The 20,029-nt window shown below is 45.7% G+C and overlaps 1 protein-coding gene across 1 annotated transcript; it reads left to right on the top strand.

The window, feature by feature from the left end:
* Positions 1 to 3,472: 3,472 nt before the first annotated feature.
* On the top strand, positions 3,473 to 5,590 carry LOC133156700 (tetraspanin-18-like). The gene is made up of 5 exons (XM_061282617.1): positions 3,473 to 3,556; positions 3,654 to 3,755; positions 3,888 to 3,995; positions 4,213 to 4,296; positions 4,563 to 5,590. The coding sequence occupies exons 1-5, from the start codon at positions 3,473 to 3,475 to the stop codon at positions 4,623 to 4,625; spliced, it is 441 nt and encodes a 146-aa protein (XP_061138601.1). The 3' UTR covers positions 4,626 to 5,590.
* Positions 5,591 to 20,029: the final 14,439 nt, after the last annotated feature.

Below are 20,029 nucleotides of genomic sequence, written 5' to 3'. Positions count from 1 at the left end.
TTGGCCACGAGAGCAACCTTGACAGATTCAATATACAGAGGTGGGCTGTGAGTTTTTGACTGCAGCCTTCTGTGCCCACTATGCTGTGATCTCCACTCATGGAGGAGTCATGAGCCATGTCTGCCATCTAGCGGTGAACAAATCCTGCTGTGGTTTAAAATAGACATTTAATCCAAAACAACCATCATTGATCGCCTTTTCTTCACTATGTGCAGCTTCACTCCTCAAGCTTCCGTATCTGAGTCCTTCAACACTTCTAGTGCAAAATAAATTATATTTCAAACCTAGAAAAAGAAATATTTCGTCGTGACCGACCGGTCGGTAACGCGTCCGTTCACGTTGTATCAGTTGTTACAAAGTTTCTGATCCTTAATGCTTCGTCCTTTTGTTATAGGTTCATTGTGAAAAAAATAATCTGCGATGTAGTGAAGCCGCGATAACCGAACTTCTTGCCAGTTTTATTTTTTTGGCGTGTTTACTTGCTGCCCCTGAATAATGAAGCGGTACAGAAAATGGATGGATGGATTTTAATTGAGCTGAAGGGTGACTCGGCACGAGTGTTTGCCCATACCGGAGAGGTTAGATGAGCGAACACTTCAATGTAGAAAGAAACACATTTGATTAGTCCCATGGGTCAAATTGGAAGATCCAATCTTTGCGCTGATGATTATTTGTAATGCACCATCATACTCAAGATGAAGTCGCCAGGTTGCTGCCGCTAAAACGGGTGACACGGCGCCCTTGTATTTTTCATACAACCATACAAACTGTTGTATTGGTGACGTCATTGGCACGCCCTGGTGTCCCCCAAAACGCACGCGCGCGCGTGTTGACTGTGTTTTCCCTCATTCTTCAACCTGGCAAAGCGCACGCGGGCTGTGAACGTCAAACGGATGAATGACCTAAATTGGCACGCACACTGAACGTTTTTTTTCAGTGCCCTCAAGACGACAATACTGACGTTTTGCCACAGGTCGTCACATCTTCCGACCTTTACCACTGGTAGCCAGCACTTGGACGGAGTTGACCTCATCTACTGCAACCCACAAGTACGTCTTTTGGAGTCTTCAAATCTTGGTCGTCTTTTAAACTGTCATTACATTGTGTTTTGCAGCACAAGGCGTTTGCAGACAGATGTTGGACAACTTCGTAAGTATGAATAGCAAGTATTCAACCAATTAACACGGTGTCCACATTGCAATAGTTGCGTGCAATTGATTCAACAAGTAGTTTGAAGTTGACTTTGGCGGAACGAGCTGATGCTGCTTTCCCTGCAATTTTAAGGTTCTCTTGACCGCCACGCTGCTTTGTACAGTGAACATTTAAATCAAACTTTTTTCATTTTGCAATATGCATAGAAAAACGCATTTTCATGCTCTTTGTTGAAAAGCAGTGCAAAAATTCCATGTTTTCTCTAACGCGATAAATAATTTTTAGTAATAATAAATTAGCTATCGACAATCCCGGTAGAAATATATTTGGTCATTCATAATTATGTCATAAAAATATCATGAGGTTTGTATAGTCTCAGTCAATGAAGGAAACGTTGCAGCTCACAATAAAAGATGAGTCTGCCACCCTTCCAAAAATAAACAGCTGTTTTTGTATTTGGGGGAGGAGCTAAAAGTTGCTCAATATTGGCAGACTGAGATTGGCAATGCAGTGACATTATCATAGGCCACAACTCAATTTGAATTCTAATGTGCGGCTGTAACACTTAAGTGCTGGACCCACAATAAAATAATAATACCATGATGAATACCCAAACAAAATATTCTCCAATCAAAATATGCCATTACTACCTCATCTATATGAAAAGTAGAGTGCCTTTAGCTTGCTAAACAAGAGGCTCTTTCTATCCAACAACAGAAGATGCGCACTCGTGTAGAGCCTGCCTCTTATGGAAGCCACATGGCGTCTCACAGACAATTCCCAACCCCACCGAGCTATATTAAGGTAAGTAAATACACTGTCACCAAACAACCGCCAGAGGTGGCTACGGAAGTAAATTTCATCAGCACCTTAGTCGAACAACTTTTGTGTGTGTGTTTGTGTGTGTGTGTGTGTGTGTGCGTGCGTGCGTGCGTGCGTGAGAGAGAGAGAGAGAGAGAGAGAGAGAGAGAGAGAGAGAGAGAGAGAGAGAGAGAGAGAGAGAGAGAGAGAGAGAGAGAGAGAGAGAGAGAGAGAGAGAGAGAGAGAGAGAGAGAGGGGCCAAAGCATCACAAATGTCCTGTGAGTTTGTTAGTCATTTCTGCTGTACAGGTAAGACTGCGTGGGTTTTTTTTGTGTTTTTTTTAAAATTATATATATTTTCTTAGCAGACGCATTTTCGTGTCGCTGACTTTGGAGTGCATAAACGAATTAGCACCCCTAGAAGGTTTTTGCTGCAAAAAAAACCCAAAGTTTTTTGTTTGTTTGATTGACAGGACAATCGAGGGATTCCACCACGACGAGGGACAAACATGTCGGGTGACTTGGTGTCATGCGTCAAGTCCACCATGATAATCATGAATTCCTTTTTTGTTGTAAGTATTTGTCATTTCTCTTCTTTTTTGAGTAAGGTTGATGTGAGTAAACTCAGACTCCAGTAACTGGCCAACAGTAGCCACATTTGTATTTTTCTGGCACAAAAGACTAGATGATAAGACAACTTCCATTGTTGGTCAAGTGTGCATTTTATCCAGTGTTTCAATGAGTTCCTAATGCGTCAGTCTGCCTAACTGAGCCTACTCCACATCTTTTTTTTTTTGTCAGCTGGTAGGTTTTTTAGTCATGGGTGTCGCATTGTTGATCCTGTTGGGCACAAAATCACTGGGTCGTTTTATGGAGGAACACAGCTTCAATCACATCTACTTTTTCATCATCATTGGAGCCTTTCTCTTCATCCTGGGCTTCTTAGGCTGCGCCGGAGCCCTCCGTGAAAGTAGATGCCTGGTTTTAGTTGTAAGTACATGACATTGATATTATAAATCTGTGCTAGTGCTCAACTATTTGGGAAAATTTGTCATTTTGATTTTGTTCAGTATACATTTTTTGCTTTTCGGAATCTGTGTCCCTGTTATGCCACAAAGTTTTTTTCTGTGCAACAGCTGCCACTGTTATACGATTGTCATAATGCACTATATATATAGTGATACTAAATGGTGTCCCTGTTATGCCACAAAGGTCTTTTTCTGTGCAACAGCTGCCAATTGTTATAATACAGTATATGTAATGATATTAAATGGTTTATTATTCACAAGAAGCAAAGAAGCCAAGCAATAGCTGAATAAATTTGTTCAATGAATTTATTGAAAATGCGCTATTCCCAAAACGGGATATCTTCCAATGACTAGTAGTTGTTCTTTTTTATATCTTTTTTTGGGATGGTTGGAGAAACATTTACATGTGTACAATCTTTGAACTCTTTTAAAATATACTTTTATTTGATTGTTATGTTATGATTGTCTTTACTCGCGGCTGTTCTTTTGTCATGTTGCAGTATTTCATTCTTCTCGGCGTCCTCTTCTTAGCAGAGCTAAGTGCAGGCGTTTTTACCTTCGTCAAATGGGATAAGGTAAGCTCCAGTATCTCGTGGTTACCATTTTTGTTTTTGGTCAAATGGTGATATCATATGTCTTTGCCTTACACTTTATGTTCTATACTTGTTTCAGTTCAGTGACGAAACGTTGAAAACCAGGCTTCTCAAAGATTTTGATATCGAGGTTGAAAAGCCAAGTGACTTCTCAAAAGCGTGGCGGGACATGATGACCGAGGTAAGTCCCATGCGGAAAAATGCCATATACTCAACAAACAGTAACTTGGATTTATGACATAGATGACAAGGCAGACCAAACCAATACAGTCATAAATGCTTCTGTTGTACTCTTGTCGTCATCTCATTTCAGTTCCAATGTTGCGGCGTAAATGGCCCCGATGATTTTAAAACACTACCACTACCCTGCTGCAAACTGAAAGCATCCGCTAGTTGCACTCAGGAAAGGGCCTATGAACAGGTACTTAATGACCTGTTTAATGTTCACACCACATGTCAATTCCCATTTTTTTGTCATATGCAACATGTATCTGTTTTTTTTCATGCAAAAAGAAGAGTGCAATTCAGGTTTTTCTAGAACAGGCCCACGGGCTACTGTGTGACACTCGGGGTGCACTACTCTGATCTTTGCAGCTTATTGATCCTTTGCTACAATGTTGTTCATTGTGTGTTCACAGGGTTGTATGGAGGTAGTCTATGATCGCTACAAAAATTTCCTCTATATAGGAGGAGCATTGATGATTCTGGTGTTGATCTTGGAGGTACGATGGTATCATAGTTTGTCTTTCAGCCGTGTCTTTTGCTAAAACCAATTTAATTTTCTAAAAAAAAAAAGCTAAACATGGTACCAATTTAGTTTTCCAAAATATGGTGAAATGTGAATGTTATCAAAGTCTTTCATGTGGAAAGCTCACAATCTGGTAGTGGTCATCCACAAAAGATAAATTGAATGATTCACATTTTATTGATGATGGTGTTGTGTATGAAATGATCCACATGTTAAAAATGCAACTCTTCTTTTCTTCAGCTTGTTTCCCTGTCCATCTCTATGTGCCTCTTCAGGGGACTCCGGCCTCTCCAGACTATGTAGTCTATTTCGACTTGTTTTTATTTTTTGTTTTTGTTTTTACCCCGAGGGAAAAAAAAAGGTAATCTATGAGGAATGAAGAAATCAAGAATTTTAAATATACTGAACTCATTTCAATTGTTTGTTTGGAGTTTAAAAAATCCCTTGTTAAAATAGCTGTACTTTGCAGCTGGACTTTATTGGGTTATCAAGTAATCCATGTACTTGCACACATCAGAGAAAGTTGGATATCGGAGCCAAAGCTGATGTAAAAAGGTCTTGCGCAGGACTTGCGCAGACGAGGTTTGAAATTGAGTGGACGTGAGACTCAGGTGCCCTTTTTATCGTCCACAAATAAGTATCCAAACATTGAATATGGCATTAACATAGAATATAAATAAATCAGGGCCTAATGATATACCCTTGAGGTACCCCATTAGTCACCTTTTAGTAGCTAGGTTCTTATGTTATTTAAGTAAACATTCACAAGCAAGTTGACTTCTGTACCCTACCCTCTTATACCATTTGCGCTATTATTTTTATTTTTTTATTAGTGTACAATCAAGTTTAGATCTATAAAGACATTGACTGCATATTTACCACGCCCACAAATTTCCTATTGGCAGTGAGGTCTTTTTTTTTTAAACCATATTGATAGTCGCTTAAAAGGTTGTTTCTCAATGAATGTATCTATGTGAATACTTTAACTAGAGGTTACAAACATATGTAAATCAAATATATGTAAATGGATGTATTATATTTTCTGTACCCTTTACTAATACCATCTTCATATCAAAACATTTTTTATTTTCTATTTCTATCATATAAAGGATTAATGAATGTCGAGGATGAATTTTATTGAATATACTTTGCTATTTTAGATGTATTTTGTGACTCAGGAATTCCTTTAGCTAAGCTGATAAGGGTGTGTCCTAATGTGCACTTTGGCTGCGCTACTCTCTATCACTGCCTATAGTAACACAGTTGTTGGATAAATTGTATATATATGTTATCATGCGTTCCCTAATGAGTACTTATTAATAAGTTATTGCGCAGAATGCTTGCTGTTTCGCCTTGCAGACGTCCACCAGTCCACAACAAGTCATACGATGCTGTCTGGGGCTTCCTGACCTTCTACACCTCTGGGAATCCAAGAAAGTTGCTGATAGCTCAATCTACTCTGTTGATGTCTGCACATGGCATTCTGTCCTTGCACTCCTTTCCCATGGCGTCCTGTCTGTAACTACTTGTTTATGTCCTTGCGCTCCTTTATTTTCTCATGACGTCTTGTGAGCACTTGTTTTACATAGACATAGCATTTTGTCCTTGCGCTCTTTTTATTTCTCATGAGACTAGGCCATGCTTTCCCCCCCACCTGTAAGGGGCTGGTCTCACATTGTAGATAGGGCATCCCTTAATAAAAAGAGCGAGGGGTGTGACAGACCTTTAGTGTATTCTGGACTGCTGTAAGTCTGGTTGCACTCCTCGCGAGAAAAGACTCAACATTCTGCCTCACTGGTTTTGTCTGCTGATCCTTTATCTGATTTTGAACCTGACAGATTTTTGGGGGCTCGTCCGGGATCTCAATAGACCTACTTCGGGTTCCGGCTGACTTTTCGACGCAGGACAAGTCCTTGGCCAAGGCATATAAAGAAACCCTTTTCACGGGGCTGACTCGATCAGTCAGCTGGACGCCGGAGTGGTTGACGAGATCGTCCGAGGGAAAGGCCCAGCGGACTGTGAGTATGAATGTTGATTCTGTTGAAAGGAATGAAAATGTAGTGGCAAGAGGTCACTTGAAACCTTGACAATTCTAGACCCTATCAAGTGCATATTTAGAGACAGTTAAATTCTGTATGGGATGCTGGAGTCCCCTGACGTAAACGTCAGTTAAATTCCACAGGAGGGCAGACTCCTCTGTTTTCTAAAGAAATAAAGAAGTACAGGTAGTTGGAGCAGTTAAATCCCGCTGAGGTGTGGTGGGGCCTCCGCACTAACCTTCCTACTGTGTTAGTTTTCTGCTGCCATCTGTGGTGGGTTTTCCTTATCCCTTGTTTAGCTGGTTTGGCTTCTTTCTCCGTGAAAAGATAGGTTTTATATTTACTTTGGGAAAAAGGTAAAGATAAGTTTTCCTTACACAATAGGAAGGTTAAAGAGTTGTTAAAATCCACTGGAGGGCGGGCTCCCCTGCTTGCCTGTGAGACGATAGGAATGCGCATTGTGTGTGTGTGTGCGTGTGTATGGTTTGACTGAGAGTGACCTCATTTGAGCTCTGATTTGAGGTTTGAGTCCTCTGTATAAACACGCAGGAGTGTAAACAGTGGCTTTGTGTGGACGAAAGCAAGGATTCTCCGTTTCCTCCGGAGACCCACCACACATCGAACATTTATCCACTGTCCTGTAAACTAAATTGGCTTTAGGACACTGCGGGTGCCATTCAAATTGCCAAATCCGTAAACTAAACAAATAAATCATGGGGACAGCAAATAGCAAGCAAAAGCCGCTGCCCCGACATGAATTGAAATGCAAAGATTGGACATTGATGGAAGAAGTTGACCCCGAAAATGTAAAATATCTTGACAAATGGATAACCGATTACAAATTTGACGGTCAGCTGAGAACAAATTCGTTGAATAACCTAAAGCAATCAATTGATGCTAAATGTGGTGTAAAGAGGAATAACGACGGATATCATCTAATAGTAAAATGGGAATTGGAGGCTGAGAAGAGAAAATGTGGGCAGATAAGAGAAAGACTGAGAGATAAGGAAGACGGAGGAAAGATAAAAAAGAACTTGTTGTTGCACAGGCAGGAGGATGATGAGACAGTGTCAGCGCGGGCTCGCTTGAAGGCCAAAGCTGACGATGCGATGAATGAGGATGAAAAAAATTGATCAATCTATAAAGACGGAGATTGCAGCACGCCAAAGTGAACCAATTTTCCCGTCTCTGTACCCCAAATTACCAAGCACAAATCATCCTCCTGAGTATGGTGCTTCTGCTCGTGGTATGTTGACGCGGAGCCGTGCTCGTGGTATGTTGACGCGGGGCCGTGCTAAGTTGGTTCCTTCGGCTGACGCAGACGCATACCCGATGATTGAAGTGGCAAATCCTCATGATGAGGGAGGACCCACAATTTTAGTATACAGAACATGGACCCACGCTGATATAAAATCAGCAATTGAGGGTATAGCGTTGCCCACTGAAGATGTTGATCAATATTGTACCGACATGGGACAACTCATTGCTTCATACAATTTGAGAGGCGATGAAGTACAACAGGTTTTTATGGCATCTTTAACCAAACATTGGGCAAGCGTTAAAGGCACCTGGGATCCCTTTGATTCCCGGGGCCGTCCATTGGAATGTAACGGGGTGCCATTACAAAGAGAAATTGACCAACTATTGGGCAGGATCAAAATAAAATTTGAACGTAGGGCAAATTACACAGACATTGGCCGAACCAAACAAAAAGAAGATGAGTTGTTTGAAGACTTTAGGCACAGACTCGAGAGAGTGTTCAAGGCCAATAGTGGCTTGGAGCATGGATCTGATGTTTATGACCAACAACTCAAAAACGCTCTACATGCAAATTCGCGACCAGCAATCCAGAGCTGGATCACTAAACATATGATCACTTTCCCGACATCTACCTTGCCACAGTTCATTGATCATGCTATACACGCCGAGAAAGTTGTCAATGCAAAAAGAGCAAAAGAGAAGGGGAAAATGGGCACCGTGTTTTTTGTTAAAGGAGAGCAGTCTGAGATGTTTTATCAAAATAAGACCTTCGAACCACGCCTGGAGGGGCGTGGTCGTAACAAATTCCGTGGCAAGGGTAGAGGGGGGTACATGTCGTGATTCTCCCAATTATGGAACAAATGACCAGCCCGCTTCAGGTCAGTCAAGACGGTACAATGCTGGACCTCCCGTTTGCTGGTCATGTGGGAAAACAGGCCATATAGCAAGAAACTGCCCAGATAATCACAAGGGTGGGAGTAGACCTCCCTTATGACTGGCCGAAGGTCAAAATACAGTTGAAACAACTGTCTTGCCAACAGCTCCCCCTGTTGATGTAGATTTGAACATTCAAGATTTGTTGATGAACAATGTTGAGAAGCCAGTGATAACTCTATTCGGAAACGGGACTCCAATAACCTTTTTGTGTGACTCAGGGGCATGTGTGACCACGTGTCGTGACATACCTGCAGATGTGCAAAGTAACGGTAGATCCTTTTGGGTGAGAGCAGCGAATGGGCTGGCAACCCCAGTTCCCCAGTCTCGACCAGTTTGGATACGGGACCCAGAAGGGGGAAGTTGTTGCATTCCCATTTTGCTGATGCCCAGTTGCCCTATTAATTTGCTAGGTAGAGACGCTCTCACTGCCCTTGGGCTTTCCCTTGTGTCTCTTAATGGTCAAATTGCTGTCAAAAGGCGACACCAGTTACAGATATTTGGCCAATTTCACTGCTACTATTTTTATTCATTGGATTTGGCTGACGCAGAAGTGATGGAATTTGGTTCCCCTCTTTTGGCCCGTGTGGCCACCCTTTTGCGCTGCCCTGAACAAGCAATGGAAGCCAATCAACTACACATAACTATGTGGCATAAAGACACACCGGGTCCTGATCACAACTACGAGAACATGCTTGAGGCTGCTACACCTGCCACCTTGACAACTTCTTTCCTTCTGCACGATGGTGAGAGCCGTGCTTGTGTAGTCATACAAGCGGCTCCCCCTGCTGTGCAGAAGTTACACGTGTCTCCCACTCCGCTCCACATCTCTCTCTACAGGCCTCACACCGCAGCCTGGCAGAGTTTAGGATTTATGGCTGGTGATGCCTTGGCAGCTTCTGACTGGACTCAGGTTAATCCTGACTCCTTTTACAGTCCTTCCACCAAGCTCTTCAAACAAAATATGACTAAAGCCTTGTCATTCATTAGTGGAATCCACGCTGATCCTGGTGTTGAGCAAACACCCTCATCTTGAGATTATGTGTTGACGTCCAATGACGAGCACATCCTCGCTGAGGTCCCAAGTCATCTTTGGTCTGCGGGTCCTTCTGACGTTGGTTTAGTGAAAGGTGCGCTTCCTGTTGTCATAAGACCTAAAACTGAATACCGCCCTTGTGTGAGGCAGTATCCTTTAAAACCTGATGCCTTACAGGGTATAGCACCTGTTATTTCTGATTTATTAAAAGCAGGTGTCATCGTTCCTTGCCCGGATTCTCCTTGCAATACCCCAATTTTCCCTGTAAAGAAGGCACCCCCTTCTGTGGGGTGGAGAATGGTGCAAGACTTGCAAGCTGTAAACAATGCTGTTATTCAGAGAGCACCTTGTGTCCCTGACCCGCATACTTTGTTGAATTCATTGACACCTGATGCGAAAATCTTCACAGTGATTGACATTAGCAATGCTTTTTTCTCTGTGCCTATTGCAAAAGAGAGTCAGTTTTGGTTTGCGTTTACATATGCTGGCTCAAGGTACACCTTTTCAAGGTTACCACAAGGGTACTGTGAAAGCCCGACAATTTACTCCCAGGTGATGGCAGCCAGCATGGCTAAATTTGTCCCGCCAATGGGAAGTCAGATCTTGCTTTATGTTGATGACATTTTGATAGCATCTCCTGATTTTGCCTCTTGCCAAAAAGACACGCTTGCAGTGCTGCATCACTTGGCAAGTGAAGGCCACAAGGTCAGCAAGAACAAGCTTCAACTGTGGTCTGCTGAAATTAAGTATCTAGGCCACAATCTAAGTTCCCAAGGTCGATCCATAATTGAAAGCAGAAAAGCCTCTATTTTACAAGCTCCTAAGCCACTAACAAAGAAGCAAATGATGTCTTTTTTGGGTCTCACAGGTTATTGTAGAAACTGGATACTTGATTATGCCCAAATTGTTGCTCCTCTGTCCAAATTGATGTATGTGGAAGACATCTCAATGTCCGCTCACTTAAAATGGACTCCTGAAGCCGAGGATGCTTTTGTTTTGATCAAACAGGCTTTGGTCTCCAGCTCCACTCTAGCCTTACCCAACTATGATAAGGTGTTTGTCCAGACTGTTGACTGCAAAGGTCATTACATGACCTCTGTTTTGCTCCAATCACATGGCTCAAAATTGCGTCCTATTGCTTTTTATTCCTCTAAACTGGACAGTGTTGCATGTGCTCTCCCACCATGCGTGAGGGCCGTGGTGGCAGCCTCCATGGCTGTGGAGAGCAGTGCTGGTGTTGTGTTATTTCATCCTTTAACACTGAAAGTTCCTCATGCTGTCTCGGCTCTTCTGCTACAGACTAATATGACCTTTCTGTCGCCTGCGCGTCATCTTTCTTGCATGGCTACGTTGCTGTCTCAGCCGCATCTGACCGTTGAAAGATGCACGACACTCAATCCTGCCACTCTCATTCCCCTTCCTGACGATGGCGAATTCCATGATTGTGTCGATGCTGCCCAACAGATTGCAAAGGCTCGGCCTGATTTGGAAGATACGCCTCTGCCAGATGGTCATGTGGTTTTTGTTGATGGGTCTTCTAAGAAGAATGAATCTGGTGTGACCCTTACTGGGTATGCCATTGTTACTGCCGACGTGGTTTTGGAGGCTGCTAAACTGCCATCCAATATGTCGGCACAGGCCGCTGAGCTCATTGCTTTGACTGGGGCCTGCAAATTGTTTGCAAACAAGTCCGTCACTATCTGGACTGATAGTCAGTATGCTTTTGCTACAGTGCATGTTTTTGCTCAGCAGTGGAGCAACCGTGGCATGATAACTTCTACAGGGAAGCCCGTCTCCCATTCCGCTATACTAACTCAACTTTTGGATGCTGTCCAGCTGCCTTTAAAGGTAGCGGTTTGCAAGTGTGCTGCTCACACTGCGGGCTCTGATCCTGTTTCTCTCGGTAATGCTTTTGCTGACAAATCCGCTAAGGCCGCTGCGGAAGGCCTGCTTCATGTCCTCTCGTCTCTCACGGCTCATGATTCAATGTCACACATCTCCCCTGATGTGTTGCTTGACATGCAGTCTCAGAGCCCCTCCCAGGAACGACTCTCTTGGGAAAAGCGGGGTGCAACTAAAAACACCGATGGTCTTTTTGTGTGACCTTTGGGCAAACCTGTCTTGCCTCGTAGCTTGTTCAAATGGGCTGCTATTTCAAGTCACGGGGTCACCCATGTCTCGGCGGGAGGTATGGTGAAACAAGTCGAGGCTATTTATACAACATACGGCTTTGCCGCTTTTTCACAACGATTTTGCAGAGCGTGTTTGATCTGTGCTAAACATAACCCACAAGGCAATTTAAGACCTCAGAGAGGGAAATTCCCGACTCCATTGTACCCGTTTCAGACAATACATATGGATTATATCCAATTACATAAATGTGAAGGGAAAGAATATTGATTGGTCATAATAGACGCATTTTCTAAATGGGTAGAAATATTTCCTACCAAACATGCAGATGCACTCACAGTGGCAAAAGCCTTATGCAAAGACATCATTCCAAGGTACGGTATTCCAGAAACAATTTATAGCGACAATGGTCCACATTTTGTAAATCAAATAGTGCATAACATTGGGAGAATGTTCCACATAAATGTAAAGAACCATTGTTCATACAGACCGCAATCCGCTGGCCTGGTTGAGAGAGCGAACCAGTCTATAAAAAACAGATTAAAGAAATGTATGGAAGAAACAAAACGACCGTGGACTCAGTGTTTAGACCTGGTTAAAATGTACATAAATATTACAAGTACAACAGGGCTAACTCCTTATGAAACTATGTTTGGGAGACCTTACAGGCTTCCTCAGTTCAAAAACACATGGGAGATCCCCGAGGAAGCCACGTTAGCTGATTACATGAGGAAAATGTTGGAACGTCAAAAGAATCTAACCAATAACACTGATGATGAACCCATTTCTCTGCAGGAAGACCCCAAAGTGGTACCGGGTGACTGGGTTTTGATCAGGAGTATCAAGAGGAAGAATTGGCATTCACCCAAGTGGGAAGGTCCCTTTTTGGTACTACTCACGACACCTAATGCTTTAAAAATAGCCGAACGCAACACGTGGATTCATTTAACTCATTGTAAAAAAGTGATCTCCGCAGACCCAACCTAAGTACGGAAGGTGAGCAAAGTCTGGTAATAGTGCCTGATTCTGGTGTCAAGATCCAGGGTTGACACGAAAGCTAGCAGAAGATTTCCAAGACACCAACCCGAAGCTCAGGGTGTTGACTCTGGGGAGATCCAAAACATGAGCATTAGAGAGTCATTTGGTGAGTGCTTTAATCGGGCTGTAGCCTGCGCGAAGTCTACCATGTGCTTTTGGTTGTTTTTGCTGGTTTGTGTTACCATTATATTTTTTTTCGGGGGTTACTTGATCCTCGCTTTCCTATTGCTATTTGCCTTAATAGAACAATGTCGGTCGCAGACCGTCCCGTTACAAATAAATACACCTTGTCAGCGGGAGCAAAAATCACAAGTACGCTCCTCACTGATGTAGACAGCTATTTTGTGGCCTCCACGGGGATAAGCGGTCATACTAACAACTGGCTTCTTATGGCTGAGCAGGCCGCAAAGATGGCTGGCGCTAGTTGCATTGCATGCATGGGTCCCAGACCTCTTTTGAAAATCATACCTGCAAATATAGGCCCTAAGTGTGCTGTCGTTTTGATGTTAGACTCGTCCATTTCACCCACTCACGATTGTTTTAGATGGGATACGGTTTACCCTGTTGCCCCTATGACGAAGCATAAACCCCTTTTTTCGTCTGTTGTAGCTAAGGGTAATTTTACATGCATTAGATTACCTGGTACCGGTGTGATGCTCGGCGCCCTACCTGCTCCGTGGTGTGGGTCCGTGACCAAGGTCACGGCCCCTTTTTTGCCCATTGCTCGTTGTGATATTTGGTTTTGGTGTAATAGTGACAAACTTTATGATAGGTTGCCTTTCGACAGCGCTGGAATTTGCGCTTTGGTGACCCTATTGCTACCTGTTCATTTGATACCAATGTCCTCTTCTGATCTAACGTCTTTTGCTAAGTCCGTAGTGCCCAAATTCTGGCCGAGAACGAAACGAGACGCCGAATGGCGGGGCACAGCTAATCCAACCTACATCGACGCCATTGGTGTTCCTAGGGGGGTGCCGGATGAGTATAAGCTGGTGAATCAGATAGCAGCTGGTTTTGAATCCGCCCTGTGTTGGTGGTGTACTCTTAACAAAAATGTTGACAGGATTAACTACGTCCATTACAACGTGCAGAGGCTTGGAAACTGGACCGAGGCGGGTTTCAAGGCGGTCCACTCCCAACTGGCCGCTGCTTCCCTCATGGCTTTCCAGAATCGAATGGCCCTTGACATGCTACTCTCAAGAGAGGGCGGTGTCTGCGCCATGTTCGGTGAGCAATGTTGCACTTTTATTCCAAATAACACTGCGGCCGACGGAAGCCTGTCCCAGGCCCTTGAGGGCCTGCGGGCCTTGAACGGGAAGATGAAGGAGCACAGTGGAGTGAACACGGAGGTTTGGGCCAACTGGTTGAACGTGTTCGGAAAGTACCGCACCCTGGTTTCCTCTGCCCTGGTCTCCGTTGCCGTTTTCTCTGCCATTTTGACCTTGTGTGGATGTTGTTGCATCCCTTGTCTCCGATCCCTAATTAACAGGCTAATTACGGCTGCTGTCTCTCCACCAGCTGAGACTTTCCCGTTGCTCCTGAGGGATGACCTTTCGGTCGACGGGGGTTCCTTCTCTATTGGCGACCCGGTCAGCGACTCTGTTGTGGTAAACTTGTCCGGTTTGTTTTCTGACCCGGGCTTTGCCGATTGTGACTCAGTTTCCTCCCGTGTGTAAGTTGGTTCCTGCGAAATGTGATCCCTTGGCTGAAAATCTTTTTGAAGTGGCCATATGGGTGATGGGTTGGTCTCCGGGAACTTATGATAAACAGGGGGGAATTGTTGGATAAATTGTATATATATGTTATCATGCGTTCCCTAATGAGTACTTATTAATAAGTTATTGCGCAGAATGCTTGCTGTTTCGCCTTGCAGACGTCCACCAGTCCACAACAAGTCATACGATGCTGTCTGGGGCTTCCTGACCTTCTACACCTCTGGGAATCCAAGAAAGTTGCTGATAGCTCAATCTACTCTGTTGATGTCTGCACATGGCATTCTGTCCTTGCACTCCTTTCCCATGGCGTCCTGTCTGTAACTACTTGTTTATGTCCTTGCGCTCCTTTATTTTCTCATGACGTCTTGTGAGCACTTGTTTTACATAGACATAGCATTTTGTCCTTGCGCTCTTTTTATTTCTCATGAGACTAGGCCATGCTTTCCCCCCCACCTGTAAGGGGCTGGTCTCACATTGTAGATAGGGCATCCCTTAATAAAAAGAGCGAGGGGTGTGACAGACCTTTAGTGTATTCTGGACTGCTGTAAGTCTGGTTGCACTCCTCGCGAGAAAAGACTCAACATTCTGCCTCACTGGTTTTGTCTGCTGATCCTTTATCTGATTTTGAACCTGACAACAGTCCTTGCAAAAGATTTCTTTTTTCAGCCACTCTTCTATGATGCTGTATTTTACTGTATATGCTCAGTGTTTACATTGTGGATGCAGTTTTCAAATGTGAACTATTGTGAGCTTATAGCTCTTAAAAGACCATGTCAACATGATATCAGTTTGTTTACATGGTTTGTCTTTTACTGCTGTCATTTTAGGCATTAAAATGGTTGTGTATGCATTTGATCCTTAATAAATGGCATTCGAAATAACCTATTTTGTCCGCTTATGCCCTCCAGTAGGCAATGTTATAGACAAAGACACACTGCAGGTGAGAAATAGTTTTTTATTCTAATAGGTGAATTTGAAAGATGTAACTTGCAATATTCTAACTTTTTTAAAGCGCATTTATCTTGTAATAATTCGTTTTTTAATCTTCTGAAAGCTCAGTGCCTTCAACTCGTCTAAAATAGGTTTCATTTAACATAAAAATGAACTCATTAAATTCCATCCATCCATCCATCTTCTTCCGCTTATCCGGGGTCGGGTCGCGGGGGCAGCAGCTTCAGGAGGGACTCCCAGACTTCCCTCTCCCCAGCCACGTCATCTAGCTCATCCCGGGGGATCCCAAGGCGTTCCCAGGCCAGCTGAGAGACATAGTCTCTCCAGCGCGTCCTGGGTCGTCCCCGGGGTCTCCTACCGGTGGGACATGCCCGGAACACCTCCCCAGGGAGGCGTCCAGGAGGCATCCTGATGATATGCCCGAGCCACCTCATCTGGCTCCTCTCTACGTGGAGGAGCAGCGGCTCTACTCCGAGTCTCTCCCGGATGACCGAACTTCTCACCCTATCTCTAAGGGAGAGCCCGGACATCCTGCGGAGAAAACTCATTTCGGCCGCTTGTATCCGGGATCTCGTTCTTTCAGTCACGACCCATAGCTCGTGACCATAGGTGAGGGTAGGAGCGTAAATCGACCGGTAAATTGAGAGCTTTGCCTTTTGGCTCAGCTCTCTCTTTACCACGACGGACCGGTACAAAGTCCGCATTACTGCCGACGCTGCACCGATCCGCCTGTCGATCTCGCGCTCCATCCTCCCCTCACTCGTGAACAAGACCCCAAGATACTTAAACTCCTCCACTTGGGGCAGGATCTCATCCCCGATCCGGAGAGGGCATTCCACCCTTTTCCGATCGAGGACCATGGACTCGGATTTGGAGGTGCTGACCCTCATCCCGACCGCTTCACACTCGGCTGCGAACCGCTCCAGTGAGAGCTGGAGATCACGGCCTGAAGAAGCCAACAGCACCACGTCGTCTGCAAAAAGCAGAGACGCGATGCTGAGGTCCCCAAACCGGACACCCTCAACGCCTCGGCTGCGCCTAGAAATTCTGTCCATAAAAACTATGAACAGAATCGGTGACAAAGGGCAGCCTTGGCGGAGTCCAACCCTCACTGAGAACGAATCCGACTTACTGCCGGAAATGCGGACCAAACTCTGGCATCGATGATACAGGGACCGAACCGCCCTTATCAGTTGGCTCGGTACCCCGTACTCCCGAAGCACCCCCCAGAGAACCTCCCGAGGGACACGGTCGAACGCCTTCTCCAAGTCCACAAAACACATGTGGACTGGTTGGGCGAACTCCCATGCACCCTCGAGGATCCTGCTGAGGGTGAAGAGCTGGTCCACTGTTCCACGGCCAGGACGAAAGCCACACTGTTCCTCCTGAATCCGAGGTTCGACCTCCCGACGGACCCTCCTCTCCAGCACCCCTGAATAGACCTTCCCAGGGAGGCTGAGGAGTGTAATTCCCCTGTAATTGGAACACACCCTCCGGTCCCCCTTCTTAAAGAGGGGAACCACCACCCCAGTCTGCCAATCCAGAGGCACTGTCCCCGATGTCCACGCGATGCTGTAGAGACGTGTCAGCCATGACAGCCCCACAACATCCAGAGCCCTTAAGAAATCCGGGAGGATCTCATCCACCCCCGGGGCCTTGCCACCGAGGAGTTTTTTAACTACCTCAGTGACTTCAACCCCAGAGATTGGAGAGTCCGCCTCAGAGTCCCCATGCCCTGCCTCCACAATGGAAGGCGTGTCGGTGGAATTGAGGAGGTCTTCGAAGTATTCTCCCCACCGACACACGACGTCCCTAGTCGAGGTCAGCAGCACGCCATCTCCACTGTAAACAGTGTTGACGTTGCACTGCTTCCCCCTCCTGAGACGCCGGATGGTGGACCAGAATTTCCTCGAAGCCGTCCGGAAGTCATTCTCCATGGCCTCGCCAAACTCCTCCCACGCCCGGGTTTTTGCCTCAGCAACCGCCGAAGCCGCGTTCCGCTTGGCCATCCGGTACCTGTCAGCTGCCTCGGGAGTCCCGCAGGCCAAAACGGCCCGATAGGACTCCTTCTTCAGCTTGACGGCATCCCTTACCGCCGGTGTCCACCAGCGGGTTCGGGGATTGCCGCCACGACAGGCACCAATGACCTTACGGCCGCAGCTCCGGTCGGCCGCCTCAACAATGGAGGCGCGGAACAAGGTCCACTCGGACTCAATGTCCCCCGCCTCCCCCGGGACCTGGGAAAAGTTCTGCCGGAGGTGGGAGTTGAAGCTCTTCCTGACAGGGGATTCCGCCAGACGTTCCCAGCAGACCCTCACAGAACGTTTGGGTCTGCCAGGTCGGACCGGCATCTTCCCCCACCATCGGAGCCAACCCACCACCAGGTGGTGATCAGTTGACAGCTCCGCCCCTCTCTTCGCCCGAGTGTCCAAAACATGCGGCCGCAAATCCGATGACACGACTACAAAGTCGATCATCGAACTGCGGCCTAGGGTGTCCTGGTGCCAAGTGCACACATGGACACCCTTATGTTTGAACATGGTGTTCATTATAGAAAATCCGTGTCGAGCACAGAATTCCAATAATAGAACACCGCTCGGGTTCAGATCGGGGGGGCCGTTCCTCCCAATCACGCCCTTCCAGGTCTCACTGTCATTGCCCACGTGAGCATTGAAGTCACCCAGTAGAACGATGGAGTCCCCAGAAGGAGCGCTCTCCAGCACCTCCTCCAGGGACTCCAAAAAGGGTGGGTACTCTGAACTGCCGTTTGGTGCATAGACACAAACAACAGTCAGGACCCGTCCCCCCACCCGAAGGCGGAGGGAGGCTACCCTCTCGTTCACCGGGGTGAACCCCAATGTGCAGGCGCCCAGCCGGGGGGCAATAAGTATACCCACACCTGCTCGACGCCTCTCACTGTGGGCAACTCCAGAGTGGAAGAGAGTCCAGCCCCTCTCGAGAGGGCTTGAACCGGAACCCAAACTGTGCGTGGAGGCAAGTCCGACTATATCTAGTCGGAACTTTTCTGCCTCGCACACCAGCTCGGGCTCCTTTCCAGCCAGAGAGGTGACATTCCATGTCCCAAGAGCCAGCTTCTGCAGCCGGGGATCAGACCGCCAAGGTCCCTGCCTTTGGCCGCCGCCCAGCTCGCACTGCACCCGACCCCTTTGGCCCCTCCCACAGGTGGTGAGCCCATGGGAAGGGGGACCCACATTTCCTTTTCGGGCTTTGCCCGGCTGGGCCCCATGGGCGCAGGCCCGGCCACCAGACGCTCGCCTTCGAGCCCCGCCTCCAGGCCTGGCTCCAGAGGGGGGCCCCGGTGACCCGCGTCCGGGCGAGGGAAATCTGTTTCCATATCTCTTCTTCATCATAAGGGGCTTTTTGAGCCGTGCTTTGTCTGGCCCCTCACCTAGGACCCGTTTGCCATGGGTGACCCTACCAGGAGCATGAAGCCCCAGACAACATGGCTCCTAGGATCATAGGGGCACGCAAACCCCTCCACCACGATAAGGTGACGACTCATGGAGGGGAACTCATTAAATTGACTGAAAAAATCTTCCAATTGAAATTAAGAATTTAAGAATATATTTTAAAAAAAAAAAAAAACTCAAACCCATAAGAAAATATTTATCTCAACACTTGGGGGCGGCATCTCCCCTCTTGGTACGTTACAATTCTGTCTTCCCGTTCAAAGCCCAGCACGATATTGTGTAATATTTGAAGCTTCGACAAAACTTTTCTTTTCGAATTATTATTGCAAAGCACTTCACCAGTGTCATTCCAGAAATTGAGAATTTAGGCACCGCGTAAATGGGGGGAAAAAAAACTTTGGAAGATAAATGCTAAACAGTTAATCAGTCAACCACCACATGTGCTAAATCCAGCTCAATCAACAGATATTTCATTTGTGCTGTCTCATATTGTTTTTGTACACTCATATTTTGATAAAACCCAGTTTTATAAAGCCTATATATAGTCTTCAATTCGTTCTATTTTGTTTTAATAATTTTAGAATTTGAAAGTCATCTTGTTTTGACAACAGACATGTTGAGAGCATTTGTTCACCTGAACCGACTACTCCACACAGTGTAAAAACTTTTTTTTTTTCAAATTCCTTCTCCTATTCAAAGTAACGTCTAATAAAAGCCTTTAAAAAATGTTTAACACCCTGCCCCCTCTTAAAGAATTTATGTTGACTTGTGTACTTCTTTGCTACAGAGAAGTCTTGTATCACCACATCTCTTCTTTCCTCATAAAAATTCCAAACAGGGGGAGCCGATGAGATGCAGTTTGTTTTAGCCCCCTGTTTGGAGAGGAAACTTTCATTGCTTGATGATTTACAACCGAATGGACTCCCACGAGAACGGGAACAAGTCCTGTTTCCTGAATGTCTTTAACATAAAACTTACCTCTCTTCCTTGCGCTGTGTTTTTGACCTTGTGTAGGTGTTGGACATCTCCGAGAATACCCTGAAGACCGGACATCTCACATCTTCTTTGGTTAGTTTGTTAGGGGCTCACGTGAAAATGTAAGAATCAAGCATGCGGGACAGAATGCAAGGAACAAAATGGTTATTATTAATTTTACATGCACAGTTTGAGCGGA

This window comes from Syngnathus typhle, linkage group LG7 (genome assembly GCF_033458585.1).
Source record: "Syngnathus typhle isolate RoL2023-S1 ecotype Sweden linkage group LG7, RoL_Styp_1.0, whole genome shotgun sequence".
Lineage (NCBI taxonomy): Eukaryota > Metazoa > Chordata > Actinopteri > Syngnathiformes > Syngnathidae > Syngnathus > Syngnathus typhle.
Note: the sequence above shows the minus strand (reverse complement) of the source record. Positions and strands in the feature narration are given on the sequence as shown.

What these genes read in the sequence shown, in the direction of transcription:
- LOC133156700 (XM_061282617.1), top strand. Translation starts at nt 3,473, where the DNA reads ATGTTGCAGTATTTCATTCTTCTCGGCGTCCTCTTCTTAGCAGAGCTA. An exon ending in GGCGGGACATGATGACCGAG is followed by an intron (nt 3,756 to 3,887) that starts GTAAGTCCCATG and finishes ATCTCATTTCAG; the next exon opens with TTCCAATGTTGCGGCGTAAA. An exon ending in TTCTGGTGTTGATCTTGGAG is followed by an intron (nt 4,297 to 4,562) that starts GTACGATGGTAT and finishes TCTTTTCTTCAG; the next exon opens with CTTGTTTCCCTGTCCATCTC.